The sequence below is a fragment of the Gigantopelta aegis genome, chromosome 5 (genome assembly GCF_016097555.1).
Source record: "Gigantopelta aegis isolate Gae_Host chromosome 5, Gae_host_genome, whole genome shotgun sequence".
In the NCBI taxonomy this organism is placed as follows: Eukaryota; Metazoa; Mollusca; class Gastropoda; order Neomphalida; family Peltospiridae; genus Gigantopelta; species Gigantopelta aegis.
The window spans coordinates 34161954-34183967 of record NC_054703.1 but is presented as its reverse complement, the minus strand read 5'-3'; the positions used below and the strand labels follow the sequence as shown (position 1 = coordinate 34183967).

At 37.0% G+C, this 22014-nt stretch overlaps 1 protein-coding gene and 1 long non-coding RNA gene across 3 annotated transcripts in view; one reads left to right on the top strand and one right to left on the bottom strand.

The window, feature by feature from the left end:
- Positions 1–21206, bottom strand: part of LOC121373670 (tropomodulin-1-like) — a 46876-nt gene extending 25670 nt beyond the window's left edge. Inside the window, exon 1 of one of the 2 annotated variants that reach the window (XM_041500395.1) lies at positions 21162–21206. Coding sequence is in view for 1 of the 2 variants with exons in the window: in XM_041500394.1 (XP_041356328.1) it covers positions 73–79 (7 nt within the window). In the remaining variant the exon portion in view is untranslated. Of the gene's footprint in view, positions 1–72; positions 173–21161 lie in introns of those variants that run through there. The other variant, XM_041500394.1, reaches the window with a different exon arrangement.
- LOC121373671 overlaps positions 6539–22014 on the top strand; it is a 15967-nt gene continuing 491 nt past the window's right edge. Inside the window, exon 1 of the long non-coding RNA XR_005958111.1 lies at positions 6539–6634. This is a non-coding gene — a long non-coding RNA (uncharacterized LOC121373671). The remainder of the gene's footprint in view (positions 6635–22014) is intronic.

The following is a 22014-nucleotide window of genomic DNA, read 5'->3' as shown; positions in this document are numbered from 1 at the left end:
GCTATTATTTATTAATTACTAGTCTGTACACAAACTACAGTTTATAAATAATAAATACCAAAACCAACATACCTGCCATTGTTGTAACTTTAATATAAATCCGGATACGAAAACAATTATTATTTACAAGATCGTTGCCAAAAGTGTAATTTAATGACGCAATTACATTTTAGTGCTTTGAGAAAAATATTTTCTTCACGCAAATGAGGTGAGTTTTTCTGATCTTGGCAAAGATCTCAAGTTGAACACTAAACACCACATCTCCCTGGAGGGCTACAGTAGACTTTACACAGTCTCTTTTATTTCTCTTGTAGCACGACTGGTCTAGGATCGATCCCCGTCAGTGGACCCATTGGGCTATTTCTCATTCCAACCAGTGCACCACAACTGGTATATCAAAGGGTGTGGTATGTGCTATCCTGTCTGTGGTGCATATAAAAGATCCATTGCTACTAATGGAAACATGTGGCAGGTTTCTTTTCTAACACTATACGTCAAAATAAACAAATGTTTGATATCCAATAGCCGATGATTAAAAAATCAATGTGCTCTAGTGGTGTCATTAAACAAAACAAACTTTATTTATTTATTTACTTTCATTTCTTAATATAGGGTCAGGGTTTCTGCCAGAGGGTATGCAGAGTAAAATTAAATACTCTAAAATCTTGGAAATTAATGGACATATATTTTTATACTCTTCAGATAAATGACTGTAAGAGAACTGCAGTTTAAAATGTGTCAAAGTGCATGAAATGTGATGTCCAATTTCAAAACATTTTAAACCACGGTTACATACGTGTACATGTATACAGTGAACCCTATCAAAACCAGACCCTTTGTAAACTGGAATTCCCTCAAAAACTGGAAGTTTTTCATGGTCCCTTTTTAAATATATGTATAGAAGAGAACCTCTCTAAACCGGATACCTCTTATAACCAGACTTTTTACTTGGTGTCAAGGATGTCCGGTTGAGAGGAGTTTCACTATATATTTGGTGTTTAATATGAATTATTATCATTAACTAAGTCACTTAGTAGACAGTAATCTGAGGAAACCTGTTGATGCAACAACCAGTGCCCCATTACGTCTACATCAAAAAGTGAGTGGTATGTACTATCCTGTCCACAGATTATGGGAATGTGAATATTAATGATCACATACTGCTTTATCAGGAAAAACCTACAAGTACTAGTACATGGCAGTATCAGACTTTCACAAGCTGTATTAAAAGGCCACTTTTCAGAGAACATTTCGATCCGTTATCATCAGTACCGCGCCGCGATTCACTACGCAAGATCCAGAGATCGCTACACAATTTTAAAACCTTAAAGGGACATACCCTAGTTTTAACCTTGGTACCTGGGCGAAGAATTATCGCCGGGAACATCACGTCGGCGACATACTTTAAAGGGACATACCCTAGTTTTAAACACTAACGCATATTTTTGACTATTATAACTGTTTTTGGTAACTTCAATCATACTTTACTTAGATTTTATTGTTTAGATTATCAATTCTGTACATTCGAAGTGTTATTGGTCATCCTGGTGTTTTTAATATCACAAAATGTATTTCTCATATTTTTAAAAACGCACATGCGTCTGAGAAGTAACACTTACGGAGTCGAATTTTAGTCTATTTTTAGAGGGTATTTCACCATTTCAAAGTCACAGACTCATGTTTCACTTAACTGTAACTTTATCCAAATGTGTTATAGGTTTGTAGATTAACTAAACTTAGTGTTAATTTTCACGGGTTGAAACTAGGGTCTGTCCCTTTAACTAAACTTAGTGTTAATTTTCACGGGTTGAAACTAGGGTCTGTCCCTTTAACTAAACTTAGTGTTAATTTTCACGGGTTGAAACTAGGGTCTGTCCCTTTAACTAAACTTAGTGTTAATTTTCACGGGTTGAAACTAGGGTCTGTCCCTTTAACTAAACTTAGTGTTAATTTTCACGGGTTGAAACTAGGGTATGTCCCTTTAACTAAACTTAGTGTTAATTTTCACGGGTTGAAACTAGGGTCTGTCCCTTTAAACAGTAGTTGATTGTTCATTGCTTTTTATATGAAGTCATACATTAGCTTTCATTTTCTTTAATGGAAATAGCCCCCTACCCACCAACACACACACACACACACATCTCCACCTTCCATTTGAAATGATCATTTTATAAATACAATAACTACCAAAGTGACCTGAACAAGGCTAGGTACATGCAAGGTGTGCTATTATGAGGTTTTCTTTTGAGCTCATCAAGTTATAAGAATAATCTTCAAAGAACATATGTTAAAGCATTTCTGGCATGGCTACAGTACTTCCACTATACACTGAACACCTTCTTATGAATCTGGCACAATCTCAGTGGCAGAGCAGTGCTTCAGGTATGATGGGTAATAGAATCTATATAGTCATGGATGGATTTTCCCATGTCAACAATCTCGTGGCAGGCCATCGGTCTACAGGCTGGTAGGTACTGGGTTCGGATCCCAGTCGAGGCATGGGATTTTTAATCGAGATACCGACTCCAAACCCTGAGCGAGTGCTCCGCAAGGCTCAATGGGTAGGTGTAAACCACTTGCACCGACCAGTGATCCATAACTGGTTCAACAAAGGCCATGGTTTGTGCTATCCTGCCTGTGGGAAGCGCAAATAAAAGATCCCTTGCTGCCTGTCGTAAAAAGAGTAGCCTATATGGCGACAGCGGGTTTCCTCTAAAAACAGTGTCAGAATGACCATATGTTTGACGTCCAATAGCCGATGATAAGATAAAAAATCAATGTGCTCTAGTGGCGTCGTTAAATAAAACAAACTTTACTTTACTTTACTTTACCTTAAAACTGGTGCATCAAAGGCTGAGGTAGGTACTGTCTTTCTCTCCCTATCCCTCTCATTAATAAAAACTAAATTTCGACCCCTGTATTTACATATATGTGCATGCAAAGGGGAGCTAAAAATTTTTTACTTTCCTTGAACTAGTCTCAGGGGAGTGTTGGAGAGCTACAGTGATAGCTCCCTATAATGGCAAGGTCTGTAAAATGTGTTTTATTTAACGACGCACTCAACACATTTTATTTTATGGCATCAGACATACAGTTAAGGACCACACAGACATTGAGAGAGGAAACCTGCTGTCGCCACTTCATGGACTACTCTTTTCAATTAGCAGCAAGGGATCTTTTATATGTACCATCCCACAGACAGGATAACACATACCACAGCCTTTGATATACCAGTCGTGGTGCATTGGCTAGAACGAGAAATAGCCCAATGGGCCCACCGATAGGGATCAATTCCACACTGACCGTGCATCAAGCAAGCACTGTACCACTGAGATATGTCCTGCCCCCTGTTTTATTTTTAATACAGTATATTAAGCATGTTGAAAGAAAAAAGTAAAGTTTGTTTCATTTAACGACACCACTAGAGCACATTGATTTTTTATCTTATCATCGGCTATTGGACGTCAAACATATGGTCATTCTGACACTGTTTTTTTAGAGAAAACCTGCTGTCGCCACATAGGCTACTCTTTTACGACCAGCAGCAAGGGATCTTTCATTTGTGCTTCTCACAGGCAGGATAGCACAAACCATGGCCTTTGTTGAACCAGTTATGGATCACTGGTCGGTGCAAGTGGTTTACACCTACCCATTGAGCCTTGCGGAGCACTCACTCAGGTTTTGAAATCCAGGGGACAATATTTCGAAATCTGAGGGAACCGGAAGTCGGTTCACGTGGTTTTTACCTAGGTAACCAATTGTTCGGTTACATGAATTATATTTGCGTAACCCATGGGTTACCTGATCGGTTACCTCAAAATTACGCTGAAATTATATTTTAAATACATAGTTTTTAGCTGAAACAAAGTTAAAACAAATACAAAAGAATACATTTTACAAAAAAAAAAATTAAAGTTACATTCTCTGGTTACCATATTATAACATCATGTACAAATATGAAATTACAAGCTCAAATGCACTTTTAAAAAACTCGTGTGTGTTCGCTATGAATGGAGATCGTCAAAAGTATACGCTTGACTCGTCGCCTGTGCCGCCATAGCTCGGCAAAGCACAAACAACAGCCTGTTGTCAGTTTTAGTTAACACGTGCGTTTGCCGATTTCAAATTGTAGGGTTCGTCTCAAAAAATCAAAAGAGAAATCTTGCGCTGTACGAAGAACGTTCGGTTTAGGATACGGTACTAGAGTCTTTCGTTAAAACCGGTTTAATCTTGACAACGTATTATCGACAATCGTACCTTCCTATTTCAGAATTAATATTTTACAAAGTGTTAGTAGAACTTTCAAAGTTTAGTTTGTATACTAGTAACACACTGATCATGTATATATATATTTTAAATAAAATATACTAAAGTAGACAATGAACGTTTTTACTTCTTAATTTTACGTGTTAAAATCGACAAATTGAAATAAATATTCTTTCGTTTGGAAAGGGTAAAGTTGGGGGGGGGGGGTTAACGACATCAAAGTTGGAGCATATTGATTTAATAATCATCCGACGCCATACAACCGTAAATAAAATGTGTTGAGTTAAATAAAAATATCCTATCCTTCCTTCCATCTGCTGTTGGATGTCTAACATTTGGTAATTTTGACATATAATCTTAGAAAGGAATCGGGTGCATGTGCAGGGGGAGGGTATTGGAGGTCGAAACCCTTACTTGCCCAAGCTTAAAAAAATGTATTTTCTGGGGAGCATGGCCCCATATAAACTTCGCTCAACACAGTCTGTAACCCCAACCCTGCTGAAATCCCTGCACACACGCCTTGAAAACCCGCTACATTTTTTTTTTTAGAAAGGGATCGTTTATATGTACCATACCACAGACAGGATATCACATACCATGGCCTTTTATATACCCGCCGATGGGGATCGATCCTAGACTGACCGCGCATTTCCAAAAAACACCTTTTTAGGTCTAAGTAATGAATAAAAATAAGTCTTGAAAAATGTTACGTAAATCGAATATAATACCCTCTTCCTCTACCCCTAGAGCGTTACGTAATTAATAACACCCCCTTACATGTAACGCGTCTGCCAACAGCTGGCCATTGTCCAAATTTCAAGGCAAACCCCCCACCCACCGACCCCAGAAAAGGCGTTGTACCATACCTCTATGGATATAAATATGTTTTAGAGATATGAGACGACCCCTCGATCAAGACAGTTAAAATTTGTTAAAAAATTGCGAAAACTCACGTGATCTCGTTGGGAAATGTGATAAGCCAATGAAAACCGAGATCGGTAGGAGCCCGTCAAAAGTGTCCCATTTTCAAAATACTGGCTTTATTTTGACCTGGATAAGCCAGCGTAGTGAAACCAATGCGGAGTGCTGCGTCATATATGCACCAAACGTAATTGGATTTTCTGTTCTATATGCTTAAATAATAAAAATATTCTGGGTACTACCGCTTTAATGCTTGCTAAAGTTAACAATATTATAAAAGAACTGAATATCAGTCCCAGTACTGAAACAAAATACAGGGGCGTAGCCAGAAATTTTCTTAGCATTACGCACGCCAAAGACGTGCCCGAGCGGGGATATTCGGGGGGTCTCCCCCTGTGCAAAGTTTGAAACTCAGGACGCCTGTAGATGCAATCTGAGCCTTTTCGGAGGCTTTTTTTTTTTTTTTTTTAATCTTTTTTTGGAGCCAATTTTAAGAGGATATTTTATAGAACAATTACAGACAGCCTCGACCTATTCCCGGATTTTGTTTTGCATTAAGCACATGCGTACTGTGCGTAATGGGCGCTACGCCTTTGAAATATATACATAATCATTTGGAGGGATTCCTTTTTGCGTTTTGCGGTAGCTATGCTACTTTCACTTTATCAATGGTACTTCTATACTACATTGACGTTCCAAATGTTTGTTATTTTAAAGCTCATTATGCGATGTTAGTATTTAAAAAAAATTATGACACTTTTGGATTCCTGTTTACGTTAAAACTGTTTTTAACATGTGTAAAAATTATAGACAATCCAATATTATGTCTACATATATTCCTTTAGAGATAAAATAGCAGCAGATAATTTAGTCTGAGCACATTTCTTTAAAACTTTTGGCTCGACTCTTTACTGAACATTTACTTTAACTGGTTGCAAATTACAACTGTTGAAATATAACGTTGTTTACTGATTTGCTGCGCATCAAGTATTTAAAATTCAGCCTAAAACATTTGTCGAAATACTAGTAGTATGTCTGCGTGAATAAACGTCCTGTAATCGTGAAGTTTGCAAGTTTTAATTTCTGAACGTTTACAGGTCATGACGTAACCAGTTTGCGCTTCGCGTAAATTTAACTTTGCGTAACCGACACGCGAACAGAACGGCGGTTCGCGTGAAATATTGTGCCCTGGAATCGGTATCTGGTTTTTAAAAAAAACATGCCTCGACTGGGATCCAAACCCAGCACCTACCAGCCTGTAGACCAATGGCTTAACCACGACGCCACTGAGGCCGGTAACACGTTGAAAGAGCACTTGGCCACATTATAGTGGCACCACTGTAGCTTGCCCCTGACTGTGGAATTTTTGTCAAAACAAGTACATCAAGACACTTAGAGCAGACATTATTACAGCCATTTTTATCATAGTTTAGAAAGCAGACAACAGGTGAGTTTAATTCTACTAAATTACTGTTTAAAATTAATTTAACTAAAAAAAATTATTAATTTTTTTTTTTTTAAATAAATATTAACAATCTTTTTATAAATTAATTCTGAACTTTTCAAATTAAAAAAATAACAGCAAACTCTCTTTATCTCAGATTGTTTTCTCAAATATGCTATCTCATTTAGCAAACACATTCTTACTTACATGTAAATCATGTAACATGCAATCAAATTAATATAAATTAATCTTGGTAATACATGTACTGCCTGAAGCATAAGATTAATCGAACAAGGAACAGAATGTACATCATAACATCATCATGTGTATGATTCATAACTCGATTAACTTAGTTATGGTTAGAATTTGTTGTTGCATTTTTTGCATAAACTGTCTGAATGAAATCCACTTTTGCCAAACAATCTAAATCCAATAAGCATGACATAAATTTGTCTCTGTGTGTGTCTCTCCCTTCGCCCCCACCCCCACCCCCACCCCTTTCTCTTTCTCTCGCTGCCAGGGTTTTTTGTGTTTTTTTGGCAAAGGATCTTTTTTTATCATCAAAAAATCCTTAAAATTTCAACCTCAACAATATTATAAAATAAAGTGACATATATACAATGCGGATCTATCAAAATAAATTTAAATATAAAAATGTAAAAATATTTGATTTGTCAAAAAAAATATTAAAATAGCTACAAAATAAAGTACCATGGATACTAAATGTCGATATAATGATGTATCAAAATAAACATTTCCAGTCTGGAGCTCCACGCGGTAAGACGTGTTTGTTTTGCTTGTGCACAATGCACGTGCTTTCGCGTGCTCGACTTGGGGGTCCTTCATTTCGTTGTTTTTGTCAGCGAAATGAAGTTTTCAACTGGGATGTATGCGGCCATTGGAACTGATTGAACGCTGGAACGCTTCTCATTTCGACAGCCTGCACCACCAGGTTGGATTCTTTTTTAGTGAGATTCCTTGCCTCCACGTCATTTCTCCGTCTGACTTTCGACTTGTGTTTTTTTCGTGACTCGTATGACGGCCATTCTGCAGAACGCCACGGTTGTTCGTGTTTAGTCTCTACATGTCCGAGCCTGTCCTAGCAGCACTGGAAGATTGACCGCCCCACTCTCAGAAGAAATAGGAAGCGGGGTCGGCCCCTACTACTCTTTTTCTAGACTTTACCTTGCTTTATAGTGATACCATCTCGTCTCCTCCGGAGTCGTGCTCATCCGCACCACTATACCAACCCATGACGACTGGACTATACCCTAGTCTGATACTCTCTCGTTCAGACGGATCCGGCTTCTCAAGATCTGTATTTCAGCACAGCACTACAACTTCAACGTCTATCGACTGTCAATCTTGGGGTTTTCTTGACGGGATGCAACCCATCTCGTCCCTTTAAGCTGTGCACTCAAACGGCCTTAACGAGGCCACTCGCGTGGACATATCGATCAGACTTTAAACTTTTAGATCTGTGTTCAAAATTTTATGTTAAAATTACTTCTTTTTTAAAAATATTATTAAATAGTCCGATCCTCTCTTCTTTCTCTTATTTAATTTTGGACTGTCTTTCTAAAATGCTCCAAATTATATAAATATTCGGCCGAGCAGTCAATTTTTTTTTTGGGGGGGGCTTGTAACCTTTTTATTTATTTTATTTAATCTATTAACTTCTTTACTAATTGCTATTTTCAAAATTCTGCCCATTTCCCCCCCCCCCCCACCCCTCCTCCATCCCGAGTCAGGCCACCGATCTTATCGGAGTTCAGACTCGGGATGGGCGTGTTCGAAACCCTAGTGGTATATGGGCACGTTAAACTAGTTATCATCATCATCAAAATAAATTAAATAAAAATGAAAAGAAAAGGGAAAAAAAAGAAAATTGAAAGCGAAAGAAAGAAAAGGAAAAAAAAAATATAATATATATATATATATATGTATGTATGTATGTATGTATGTATGTATGTATGTATGTATGTATGTATGTATCTATGTGTGTGTGTGTATATATATATATGTATATATATATGTATGTGTGTGTGTGTGTGTGTGTGTGTGTGTGTATATATATATATATATATATATATATACACACACACACACACAACTATATGTACTTGTATGTGGTAAACATACAGTATTCCACTGTCAACATTGATGTCCTGATGAATCTATGCACACATGTACCAGTACAAACTCAGGGCAGTCGCTTTAAATTTTCAACTTGATTATAATTACAAAATGAAGTGCCATGGATACTAAATATTGATATAATGATGTATCAAAATAAATTAAATAAAAATGAAAACAAAAGGGAAAAAAAAAGAAAACTGAGAGCGAAAGAAAAAAAAGACAGATAAATATATATATATCAGGGTTTCTAGAATCTTTTTAAAATCCACTAGCCATGGGATCAGTGATTTTAAAATATTTACTAGCCATGATTAAAAATTCACTAGCCCTACTTTACTTTAAGTTAATACAATTGTAATAAATAATAGTAATAATCAGATATCTCACCTAAAGAGGGAGATAGAGCTTAAAAACACTAACATTGGGGAGTTGGGGTGGGGACAGGATAATTATATTTACAAAATAGACTTACATGTAACTGCAGCATTTGATCATTTTCTTTTCACTAGCCATCGTACATTACAATAGTAGTTATTTACTAGCCCAATACTGAATATCATTAGCCATGGGAGTGGGGCTACCATAATCTAGAAGCCCTGTATATATATATATATATATATATATATATATATATATATCAGTGGTAAATTTTAAGGATTTTGCAAGTATGGGTTGACATTGAGGTTGCCCCTCCAAAAATCTGGTTGCCCTGATTTCATTCGTGTTTTGATGATAACTAGTTTAACGTGCCAATATACCACTAGGGTTTCGAACATGCCCATCCCGAGTCCGACCTCCGATAAGATCGGTGGCCTGACTCGGGATGTGTGTGTGTGTGTGTGTGTCATTTCGACATAACATTTTGAATGAAGGTCTAAATGTTTAAAGTCCGATCTATATGTCCACGTGAGTGGCCTCGTTAAGGCCGTTGGAGGTTGGCTTACGGCGAACCGATGAGCGGAGAACCGGCAAAAGCAGGGATGAAGTGCTTTCATCTCTGGTCGGCGAGGATGGTTATGACACTCCGGTAGTCGTTGCCGAAAAGGGCCTTGATGATCCTGTGGATGGTGTGGCTATCCATCTCTTTAACCAGGACCGCTTGTCGGTAGACTTTTTCTCGGCACTGAGTTAGTACCAACCCCGTCTTGCCGGCTGTAGATTTGATGGTGTGTAGCTCGTAAGCGCTTCCATCAGACAGTTGTTTTAGCTCTGGTTTCACTAGTCCACCCATCAGTCCGAGGTGTCCCCCTGCACGAACTTCAGGAAGCCGGACCTGATTTTTCCGATCTGAACTTTCCAGACGGCTTCCGAGTCGGAGGGGGGGGGCGGTATGGGTGTTGGAGGAGGCCGGGCCTTGTCAGGTTGGTTGCCCAGCTGAGCGACGGCCTTCTTCTTTCCAACGGCGGCTGATCGGGCCGGTAGCTTGACGACTGGCAGTACCGGGGATACCGGCAGTTCTGTCTGGGCCACATAGTGGTCGGCGATGGAGGGCCTTTACGGAGCGTCTAACACACTGCAGTGTTGAGTTTGTCCCTCTCTGTGGTCGGCGGTTCCGGCGTAGCTGGTTTCCTCGACTCAGGCTGGGCTGGGGGTGGCATCGCAGAAGGGATCGCCGCTGGCGGTTGAGCTGCCAGTTTTGGTACCCGCCCCTCCACCCCCGTGCCGTTCCTGGCGTGCTTTAACTCTTCCTCCATCTCCTCCTCTTCTTCTGTACAATCGCGTCGCCATACACCAGTCACGGAAGCCCGTGACACGGTGTACGTGACGCGATACTCAAGAAGCTTCCCGTAACTCAGTACGAGTCCCCCTGGGAAAAATAAATGTACACAATGCCTCACCGCAGGACCCGAAGCACATGTGCTACTAGAATAAACCGGTAAGAAGAAAAGTAAAATGCTATTTCTGTGTGCAATTTAGAAAACAAACGGTTCAGAAATAAATAACTTGTAATAAATTCCACAGCATGAAAAAAGGCATTTCCCAATGGACAGACTATAAATGTAAATTGCTTCTGTACAGATTAACGAATATGCCCGAAGTTTTACAAAAATTACTTTTTCCAACGAAAGCGTCGTGTAAATCGGTTATGCTTACGAATCGTAATAAGTATTATTAAAAAATATCAAAATTGAACATACTAGAAATCTTATTATATAATCAACATTCTAAAATTGTATTAGTACATGTTTATTTTTATATTTGAAGTTAAATTTCACTGTGTAAAGTGACACGGGTATACAGTCACATGCTTTATTGCAAGCTTACGGCAATTAAGCGTAACTTCCGAGAATTAGCGGTTCTGGAAGTGTTTAGGCATACAGTGCTCTCCACGAAAGTTCGTATACAAAAACACTATGCGTATATTATTAATATTGAATCTTAAAACTATCAAAAAGAGTTATAATGGTGCTTGAACCAAAAATACAACTTTTGAAGGTTATTTTTTTTAAATCGCGAATTCCGTTTCAGTTACTAAATTCCCCTCTACTTTAGATATAACAACAGTTTAAAAGCGATTGTGGGCAAGGAAACTGCACATTATTATGCGACACAACTCGCCTTTTGGTGTAAAAAAAAGTCAGTCGTCCGACGGGCAACCAGTATCATAGAATTAAGTTGCCCGACTGAATATATACACACACATACACACACACAATTATATGTACATGTATTTGGTAAACATACAGTATTCCACTGTCAACATTAATGTCCTGATGAATCTACGCACACATGTACCAGTACAAAGTCAGGGCAGTCGCTTTAAATTTCCATTTGATTATAACTAGAAAATAAAGTGCCATGGATACTACATGTAATGATGTATCAAAATAATTTTAAAATGAAACCAAAATGGTACAAGAAACGAAGAGAACATTCAACTTTACTAAACTAGTCTTTACTTACGTATATATGTATATACAGCTATATGTACACATATGTAATAAACATACAGTATTCCACTGCCAACATTAATGTGCTGATAAACCTACACACACACACATGTACCAGTTACCTGTATGTGTGTGCCACTGATCTATTACTTCCACCTGTAAATGGCCAGTGTGAAATTCCTCCCTGACCCGGTGCTGGCTGGTGTATGCACACAGTTCCGGAACACCGCTAACTTTACAAGTCCCTTCAAGCTGGTCACAGTGTATGCATAGCAAACACTTCTTCATGTGTCCTTGGTAATGGTATGCCTCAGAGGGATTTATTTTAGCCTTACAGACGGGAGGTTAATTAATTATGTCCGAGATTGCCCACTGGTGAACCACCCTCCCATCTTGCAAATGTGTCAAATGTCAGATTGACCTCTTAAGGAAAAATGGAGGGATGTATCATGTAGCCCAGTGGGAAAATGCTTTCTTGATGCGTGGTCGGTCTAGGATCGATCCCCGTCAGTGGGCTATTTCTCGCTCTAGCCAGTGCACCATGATTGGTATATCAAAGGATGTGGTATGTACTATCCTCTCTGAGGGATGGTGCACATAAAAAATACTTTGCTACTAATGAAACAATGTAGCGGGTTTCATCTCTATGACAGTGTCAAAATGGCCATATGTTTGACATCCAATAGCCGACTATAAAACAATTTGAGCGACATGTGTTAATTTCATTGCTGTTGCAATATGTGAGGTACCATCTCTGATGACGGTTTACCCTATCCCTCTCCAAAACAAAATATTTGTAGACATTTCTAAGTAACTTTTGAGCAAAACTGTCAAGAACCATTCTGAGTGTGTGATCTATTATACCAGTATTAAAGGTGCTATGTACATGTATTAAAGGTGCTATCTCCAAGTTGCATAATCACAGCTATTGCAAATAATTTTTAAAACATTTAATTTTGCTTTAAATTTAAAGACACCTTTAACTGTATGTCCATAAATGATTCTAACAACATAATTTGACCTACCGTATATCGCTGTGTATTAGCCGACTCCATGCATTAGCCAACCCCCTAGTTTCACCCTCCAAATCGGCTTTAAAATTATAGACCTTGTATATAAGCCGACCCCCCCTATATAAAACTAACCAAGTCAGATGTCTGTGTGGTCTACAAAATGACAAAGTAGATCTGCTTTCAAACGTCATTTGTCACAGCAAACTTATCCAGCAAACTTATCCGGAAGCAGTAGCCAATTTCTATTTATAGAAATGGTGTCCGGTTAATTTATTTCTCGTAAAATATAAGTACCAAGATAGCAAAATATACCTAAACATTCTTGATTGCAGCCACACGTTAAAAACACAGTGACTGTTTGCATTGTTGATTGTGCTAATCGGTCTTTTCATTACTAGTCGGTTATACCCTACCATACCCAACCACCCGTGTCGATTAATCCCAAGCTGACAAACAAAACAAATGAAGCTGGAACAATTAACGTGTTCACCGGTTTAGTAAGCAGTTTTGTAATGACACGTGACCTGCGAAGTTTTCCGAAATTGTTTTGATCGGTCACCATTTATTGTTGTTTAAACAGATAAATATTACTAAATATCTTTTAAACACCAACATTTATTAAAGATGAACATATATATACAATTTTAATATCTTTTATTTGTAATAGCTTGTGTTAAAATGCAATATTAAACCTTTATGAAAGCGGAAATGCAGAGCACAATAATGACAATAGATCGAGTCGAGCCGTGACGTCACTATTCTAACTTTACATTTCCAATAAAATGTTGACTCCTTAGATAAGCCGACCCCAGCCTTTGACTTGATAATTTTTGTATCAAAAAGTCGGCTAATACACAGCGATATACGGTACTAGTAGAAAATAAATTTTTTATTGGAAAATCTTTATCACAAACAGATGCTCACATATAACTATGATATTGCACCTTTAAGTGGTTGCAAGATTGTGTACATTTCTAATGTACTTACATTAAACTTCTGATCATAATTAATAATTTATGCTGCAATTCAAAATACTCAGTTAACTTGCATTTTAAATTAAGTTTGTTCACGGGTAAATGAAATTGACACATGTCGATCAAAATTTATTATAGTCTGTTCCAATAAAGTGCACAAATCACCTGTTTACTGACATCTTTCTTTTAATTTCAAGAGTAAACACCACCTTGTACATCAATGAGAACCCAAACAACAGACCTTACTTTTTAAGGTGCGCGGGTGCGATTGCGCTCATAATTTCAATCTGACGAGTGTGAAAAACTGTGCAAGTTACACTCAACAAACGGCACACGTAAAATAGATGTGTATATTTATTTCCGCTGTTTACAAAAAACAAAAGTTTTCATAGCTCATTTATCCGATAGGAAGGTCCTTTTATTAAAACAATAAAAATTAAAAAACATTAATTAGTATTTCTCTTTGTTGAACATATTGGGAAATCCTGGTTTAATAGACAATTGTGTAGACGTACCAGTCAAAATCCAATCGCATCTACACTGCCCATTTTATTTATTTTGGAGAGTGATTTTTCACTCGCCTTAGCATATTGACGTGTGCAATTTTCCACTCACCTATAATTTTCTAAAGCCAAGGACTGAAACAAGTAAATGCTAAATTAGGTAGAGTATCATTAAATAGATATTTACAAAATATTTACTTGTCAGTTTAATATGAAAGACATAATCGACGAAAATCAGTTTTATTCTATTTCCGACACAACTTTAGTACTAGTAGAAAGGGATATCTTATATGCACCATCCCACAGACAGATAGCATATATATATATATATATATATATATGTATATATATATATATATATATATATATATATATATGTACATACACACACCACAGCATTTGATATACCAGTCGTGGTGCACTTGTTGGAATGAGAAATAGCCCCATGGGCCCACCAACGTGGATCCTAGCCCACCCAAGCACTTTACCACTGGGCTACATCTCACACAGGAGTCTTAAGGATTAATGCAATCAGATTGATTTTCTTTTATGATTAGTAGGTGTGTAACAATATACTCGAATATTCAGTGAACCGAACAGCGACCTGTATCGTAGTTGTATTCGTAATCGTCACTAGCTGAACTGAATACATGATTACATGTATGCAATGCTAACTGTACAATGAATATTTTTAATTCACACCAAACAAAACACCGATATGATTGTTTTGATAATGCCCACAGACCTGTTTTTTATTAGGTAAACTGCATAGACCAATCCTTTTGTATTCAATGCATTGCACTGGTAGGCCTACCTTTTGTGTACCTTGATTTCGCTTCTGTCATTTAAAACTGTAGGACATCGGATAATCTTGTTCAACCAGCCTTATGAGTTATAGTAATATACGTTCCTTGTGTGAGAGCGTATTTTGTTAGTGTATCTATGCAATGTAATTTAAAGTTCAATATACAAGCATTAAAATAGCTGACTAAAGCAAAATCAAACTAAAATTCAAATAATCGAGGATGAATTTATATACACGTATTAACAAGATTTAAGGCAGAGGACCCGACTGGGTTAATGACTGCCCTCTTGCATAGTGGAAACATCACATGTAAGCCATATAGCCAAACATATTTTATTCATCTCAGCAACAAGTGTGCCAAGCGACTGTGTGTTCACCACTTCTGAGGATGTGGTACCAGCACAGAGAGCTGCACTTTCCTTGTGAAAATGTGGACATGTTGGTGTTCCTTAAAAAGAACATGATTCTGGACTAGACAAAAGACAGACTCATGATTAATGAGTTTTTAAGATTAAAAAAACAAAACTATTCTTCCTTTCTACAAAACCTTTGCACTTTTGTAGTCATGGACGTGAATACATATTTGTATCTGTCACCTCATATTCATGATATGTATCATATTCACCACTATGTGTGTTCATTATGTACACCCTTAATGATTAGACACAGATCTTTTGAAATGTAAAGTACATGTATGTGATGGCAACACTCATTATCTTTCATAACAGAAACAATCGATATATAATCAAACATAAATGTGTATTTAAAAACAAAATCAATTAAAATATTATGATCTGATTAGAAATTAGCTGAATACTGTAACTCTGGGTTCCTGCCAGAGGGTAAAACAGATTGTTTTGCAGATTTAATTTGTTCAAGTTAACCTTTTGACAAAATTAATTACTCTTATCATTACTATATGATTTTCTTAACCCTAACCCTAAACTTAACCCATTTTCTTTCTGGGAGAGGCCCCCCATATCTCCTGTTGACTGTGGTTGCATTCAATTCCATAGCGCCATACCTAAAATTTTCTTTCTGGCAGAAACACTGTAATTGACGTGCAAAACTTTTGAAATGAGTACAAAATGGTACAGGTCAGGTCATAGTGTCAAATGGTTTGCCTTACCGAGCATTATATTTTAAAAAAACAAGAAAAAAAACAAAGATTTATCCAAGCCTTCGATGGATCCGACGATAGGCCCCTAATTCACAAAAGGAAATGGTAATGAAAATTCTAAATTTTTATGCTACAAATTCCCCATATATACTGTAGATCCTGAAATTGTGTTATTCGCATTAATAATATTATGCATTTATTTCTATGTTTCGTATGTGTCCCACGTTATTAAAACATTACCCCCCCCCAAAAAAAAATTAAGGTTCAATATATTTATAAAACAAAACTTAAAAACAATTCATTGTAAGTGAGACAGACTAATTGTCAAATAGTCCAGCAACAGGACTCAAACTTTAGAATTTATCACCCACGCGTTTGTTGAGTTCCGTTTACATGAAATTTCGATCCCCCCCCCCCCCCCCCCCCCCCCACGCTAATCATGCTGGCTACAGGCCTGAAGTTATATACAATATTCAAGTTAGACAAAACATCAAATTAGGATCGTATCGGGTGGCATGTGTCTACCACTCTGGAAAAGTTGCTGAACTTTGTTATGTATAATCATGCACGTTATAAAAACGTGTAATACTTGCATACCATATCGATATATATATATATATTTTTTAGGACTTCTCCCTATGCTTGTAAATGTGTATCAAAGTACTGATGGTATCGCTAATGATCTCGACCAATGTTCTCAGGTACAAAATACAAAATAGTAATCAAACACTATTGTACATAGATATATGTTTACTCCAAACTAATCTTCATGTAAAGAAGAAGATGTCATCTTCTAAATTCTTCAAAACAAACAAGGCAAACGGCCGCGTTTACTCAGTTTTTGACGTCATGCTAAGTTGTAGGTTTTCATATATATACGTTTGAAAACTTTGTAAATATCAGATATTATTTCAAGTGAAGTTGTCTGTATCTGATATAAATAATAGTGAAAATAATTTAAAATAAATACATAAATAAAATAAGATAAATAAATAAATAAGTAAACAAATAAATACATAAATAAATAATTTGTGGATAGACATGTAACAATGATTAGTAGTTGTACGACTGTCTTTTTTTTAATGAAACGATAAGGGGAAAATAGAGCTGTGATAAAGGTCTATGTGAGTTACGGGTTTTGTTGGTGGGGTTAGGGGGAAGGGGAGGCATATTTGATTAAATTTTAAATACTGATACATTTGGAAAATTAAAGGGACATACCCTAGTTTTTAACACTAAGGAATATTTTTTACTATTAGAGCCTTTTTTTATAACTGAAATCATACTTTACTTAGATTTTATTGTTTAGATTATCCATTTCTGTACATTTGAAGAGTTTTTTGGTCATCCTGGTGTTTTTAATATTACAAAATGATTTCTCATATTTTTAAAATCTGGACTTATGGAGTCGAGTTTGTCGAGTTTTAGAGGGTATTTCACCATTTCAAAGTCGCAGACTCTTGTTTCACTCAATTGTAACTTTATCCAAAGGTGTTACAGGTTTGTAGATGAACTAAACTTAGTGTTAATTTTCACGGGTTGAAACTAGGGTCTGTCCCTTTAATTAAACTTGGTGTTAATTTTCACGGGTTGAAACTAGGGTCTGTCCCTTTAAACATCACTGGTAAATCCATGTGAATATTTAACTATAATTCTAATTGTTAAAAGTAGCAAACACGTTCCACTAAAGTCAATTTTATTGTATGAATCTTTTAATTTTGCGCTGTTAAAATAATCTTGACAGGCGGCTCCAGAGACTTCGTCAAAGTTATGTTTCACTGCTTTTGGTCTTAAACCATTCCGATGTAAACTTTAGTAGACCGTTTTTCGCAGCCATTTTAACATCCTATGCGAAATATGTAAGTTAGTCGCTAGAGATTCACAGCTCCTACGAAGCTACTCACGACCCTCATGACAACTGTCGATCATGCCCCCCCAATTTGTATATAGCCTCGATACCATCCAATTCGGCAAGGGACGGTACTCTTCGCGCACATGCGCAATGGGAATGTGAAAGAGGTCTATTGAGGTTAAAATATCAGACACGAGTTAGCGAACACAAAAGACAGAATGACCGTTCTGATCACGTGACAAATTTGGCGCCAAATAAGTAGGGTTTTTTCAGTCGAAGATTGCCGAAACGATAAAAATCTAATATTTTCATTGCTAAAATAAAATGTAACTGTTATTGTGTGTATCAAACATACAAATGGATACTGGTATAGGACACAACAGAGGCTGTTAAAAAATAGTGTTAAATTACGTTACAGTAACTTCCGGAAGTTATTGAAGTTTTTCGTCAGTGCAAGTGGTTTACACCTACCCATTGAGCCTTGCTGAGCACTCACTCAGGGTTTGGAGTCGGTACCTGGATTAAAAATCCCATGCCTCGACTGGGATCCGAACCCAGTACCTACCATCATGTAGGCCGATGGTCTAACCACGACGCCACCGAGGCCGGTCATGATCTCATTGAAGACGGCTGTAACTTGCATTTAACGAAAAAGTACACTCTGACAGAATTGTGGTGTTAGGAACGTTAATATTTCAAATGGAGGCCACTCGCATTAATTTCATGTCGCATTAATTTAGGGACACGTTAACTTCAGGATCTACAATGTATTCAGTTATGTCTGTTCCAATAAACTGACTCAACAGTGGTGTAATGCATCATTCAGTGGCCTGAAAAAATATCTCAAGTATGATATATACTCATGCTAATTTTCTCAATCCCATCAAACATGGGATCCTGGTGAGAAATCAAGAAGGCATGGATGGAGAAATGTTTTATATAACAACATACAGCCCTCTATGCTGCAAGCAATTTGGTCACATTTGTGACCATGTGTTTTGTTTGGCGACTAAAACATTTTATATGTTGTTCCCTGGCGACTGATCAAACGTTGATATTATAAACAGATCAGCAAGTCATGCAAGGGGACGATTTGGACGAAATTAATACTAATAGTCACTGTATGCCACCAAACTTCGCAATGTTACTAGCGCAAAGGTAAAATCTGCTTTCACTGACACAAAAAGCATTACATCATTGATAATATAATCACCACGAAAACAGAGCACAACCATGTGTTCGCGAAACGATCAAAGTCAAATGAACATGAAATGAAAAGACAATCACATGATTAACATAGACTGTTATCTCGGTCAATGTGTTTCATTCTGCACAGAAAAACATTGTCATCATAAAGTAGAAAACCAGTTAATTATTGGCGAATCTCAAAGATATCCGAAGATTCCTGAATGTATTACATGTACCAATTATGTACTAGCCATGTTAAAACTACGAGGTACTTTTTCCCTTTTCAATGCAAAGTACTTAGTACTATTTTTTAAAACTAATTTGTAACAAATAAAACAAAACATGAATACATAATTAAAAAATTGAGAAAAATAACTGTTCAAAATAATATTAATCATTTGTGTATGCATCAAATTAATTAAACCTCTTGAAACCTTGCAACTTTTGCAACTTTGTGGTGGATAAATTGTCTAGATGGATGAAATATACCATCGGTGAATCATCTGTGATGTGTTTGCTTAGGCTACTGATAGTCCGATATATAGATCTACCTTTCCTCTATCCGCTAAACGATTCTCAACGTCATTTCAATAGATCTGCTAATCAATTAAACCGTCAACCTCTCCTTCAAGTTAGCTGATTCCAAACAGACAGAATGTGCATGTGACTGGTCAGATGATTTGAAAGAGGTTGGCTTTCTGAATGGTCAGCAGAAAGACTCACGAACGTTCCAGCATGCATGCTAATAATACAACCGTGTCCGGTGTATCGGCGCACTTGGTATTTTGCTTAAGGCTGCTTAGGAAGTTGTCATGTTGTCAATGTTTTTAACGAATTAAAGTTCAATTCCTTTTTCAATGAGTAATCAAGTATCAACATGTTTATTGTTAAGGGTGCAATTAAATTTTTTTATTAGAATTATCAATAATTATATCATAATTTCAAAATAAATCATTCACCTGTTTTCATGTATATAAACGCGAAGTAGGTCAGCCGTATTGATAATAAGAATGTTATTTATTAAAACAAGTCTAAAAACACCTTTCCCGCATTTTTTTAAATTATAGTAAACAGTATAAATGTAATTATTTTTGTTCAGTTATTTTTATTTAAACTGAAAAGGAAAACACAGACAAATGCAAACAAAACAAAAGTTTTACACCTTAATTGACAGTCATTCCAGTTCAGAATTGTCACATTGTTAATATTATAAAAAATAAAAGCAAAATAAGATTCACATGTGTGCACAATCTACCCGAGAAAAATAAAATCCATGTAGGCATCTTAACCATGCATGACAATGAACATGTATGCATTTGCAGTACTGTGCCACTCAAGAAAACAATTCCGAAACTGATCATGAGATGGGTCATGTGTGATCGTTAATTTTCATAGGAATATTTTTAACAGGACAAAACAAAAAAGTACTAAAATAATTCTGGGACAATAGTGTACCATTTATGGGCTAAAAGTGAGGTTATGGGCGGTCTATAAATAGCGGGGTCAACGATCCACATCTACTGCATGGAAAAACCAGACATGCAAATCGTTTCGGATACAAAGGGGTGCCTATATTTATGCACCATTTTAAAATGTTTATTTACTACAGACATAAGACAATTTGTAGTGTATCTCAGATTATGCACTGCTTCATTGGTGAGAGACACATTTTATTAAGTATTTTACAGTGTTCACATAGAAAATGGTCCTTATATGCTTAGGCACGCCGATACATCATACACCCCTCTATATCAAGGCTCTTAAAGACTAACCCTAAAACTAACCTTAACCACTGAAAGGGGTGTACGGGCGAACTCATGTCGATCCGAATTCGGGGGAAATCGGGAACTCTTAGTCTCTTGCAATCAGTCGTTTTGACACTTTGACACATCAGCCTTTTACCATATATGGACAAGCATTTAGAAGTGTATTTATAGCGCATAGATGCTGTTAGTTATTCGTATACACAAAACAGACCACTAGACAACAGATGAACACAATATGACACATAACAGTGGTAACAATAAAAGTTAAAAACAACTCACCTTTCCCAAATAGCCTTTCCTCTTCCTACAGCCCTAGACTGGTGGAGCTCAATCATTGAAATATACTATTAAAAATACCTTAGCGTAACACAGAGAAAATCTTTGTTTATGATATGACATCTCCGGAAAAAGTTGGCATTCGGAAATGTTCGGCAGGCGACAATCTTGGCGAACTCGGAAATGCATAATTCGAGGCAGTATCGTCTGCGTATGCACACGCTACAAAACAAAGTTTGTTTTGTTTAACGACACTATTAGAGCACATTTAAATATTAATAGTAGACTATTGCATGTGGGACATTTTCTAATTCTGACATATACTGTAGTTTAAGAGGACACCCACTATAGTTTCCCATTATGCTAGGTTCCAACTGCCAGCAGAAAGTTGACCAACTCAACGGTTGCGTTGTAATTTCTCTAACTTCAACTCCCGGTAGTTGGTAGTCTGAGCCTAACATAACACATTCGTTCTTAATCTGAGCGCACCCGTTGTAAGTCGGGAGTGGTTTTAATGCCACTCTCAAACTACCAACTGTCAGTTAAAGTTAGCCAACTGACTGCTTTCACGACTTCTACGACTGTCCAGTTGCTAGTCTGAGAGCTCTTACAACTCAATTCTCGTCGTATAACCCATTATATGTTAATCTGAGCGCACCCGTCGTAAGTCGGGAGTTGGGGGAAATTACAACGCAACCGTCGAATTGGTCAACATTCTGCTGGCAGTTGGTAGTCTGACCATAGCATTAAATTGTGTCCTTTTCACACAGGACAGCACATACCACGCTCTTTGATATAACCAATTGTGGAGTATTAGGTGGGACGGGAAAAAATTCAATATAAGAATTGGTCTACC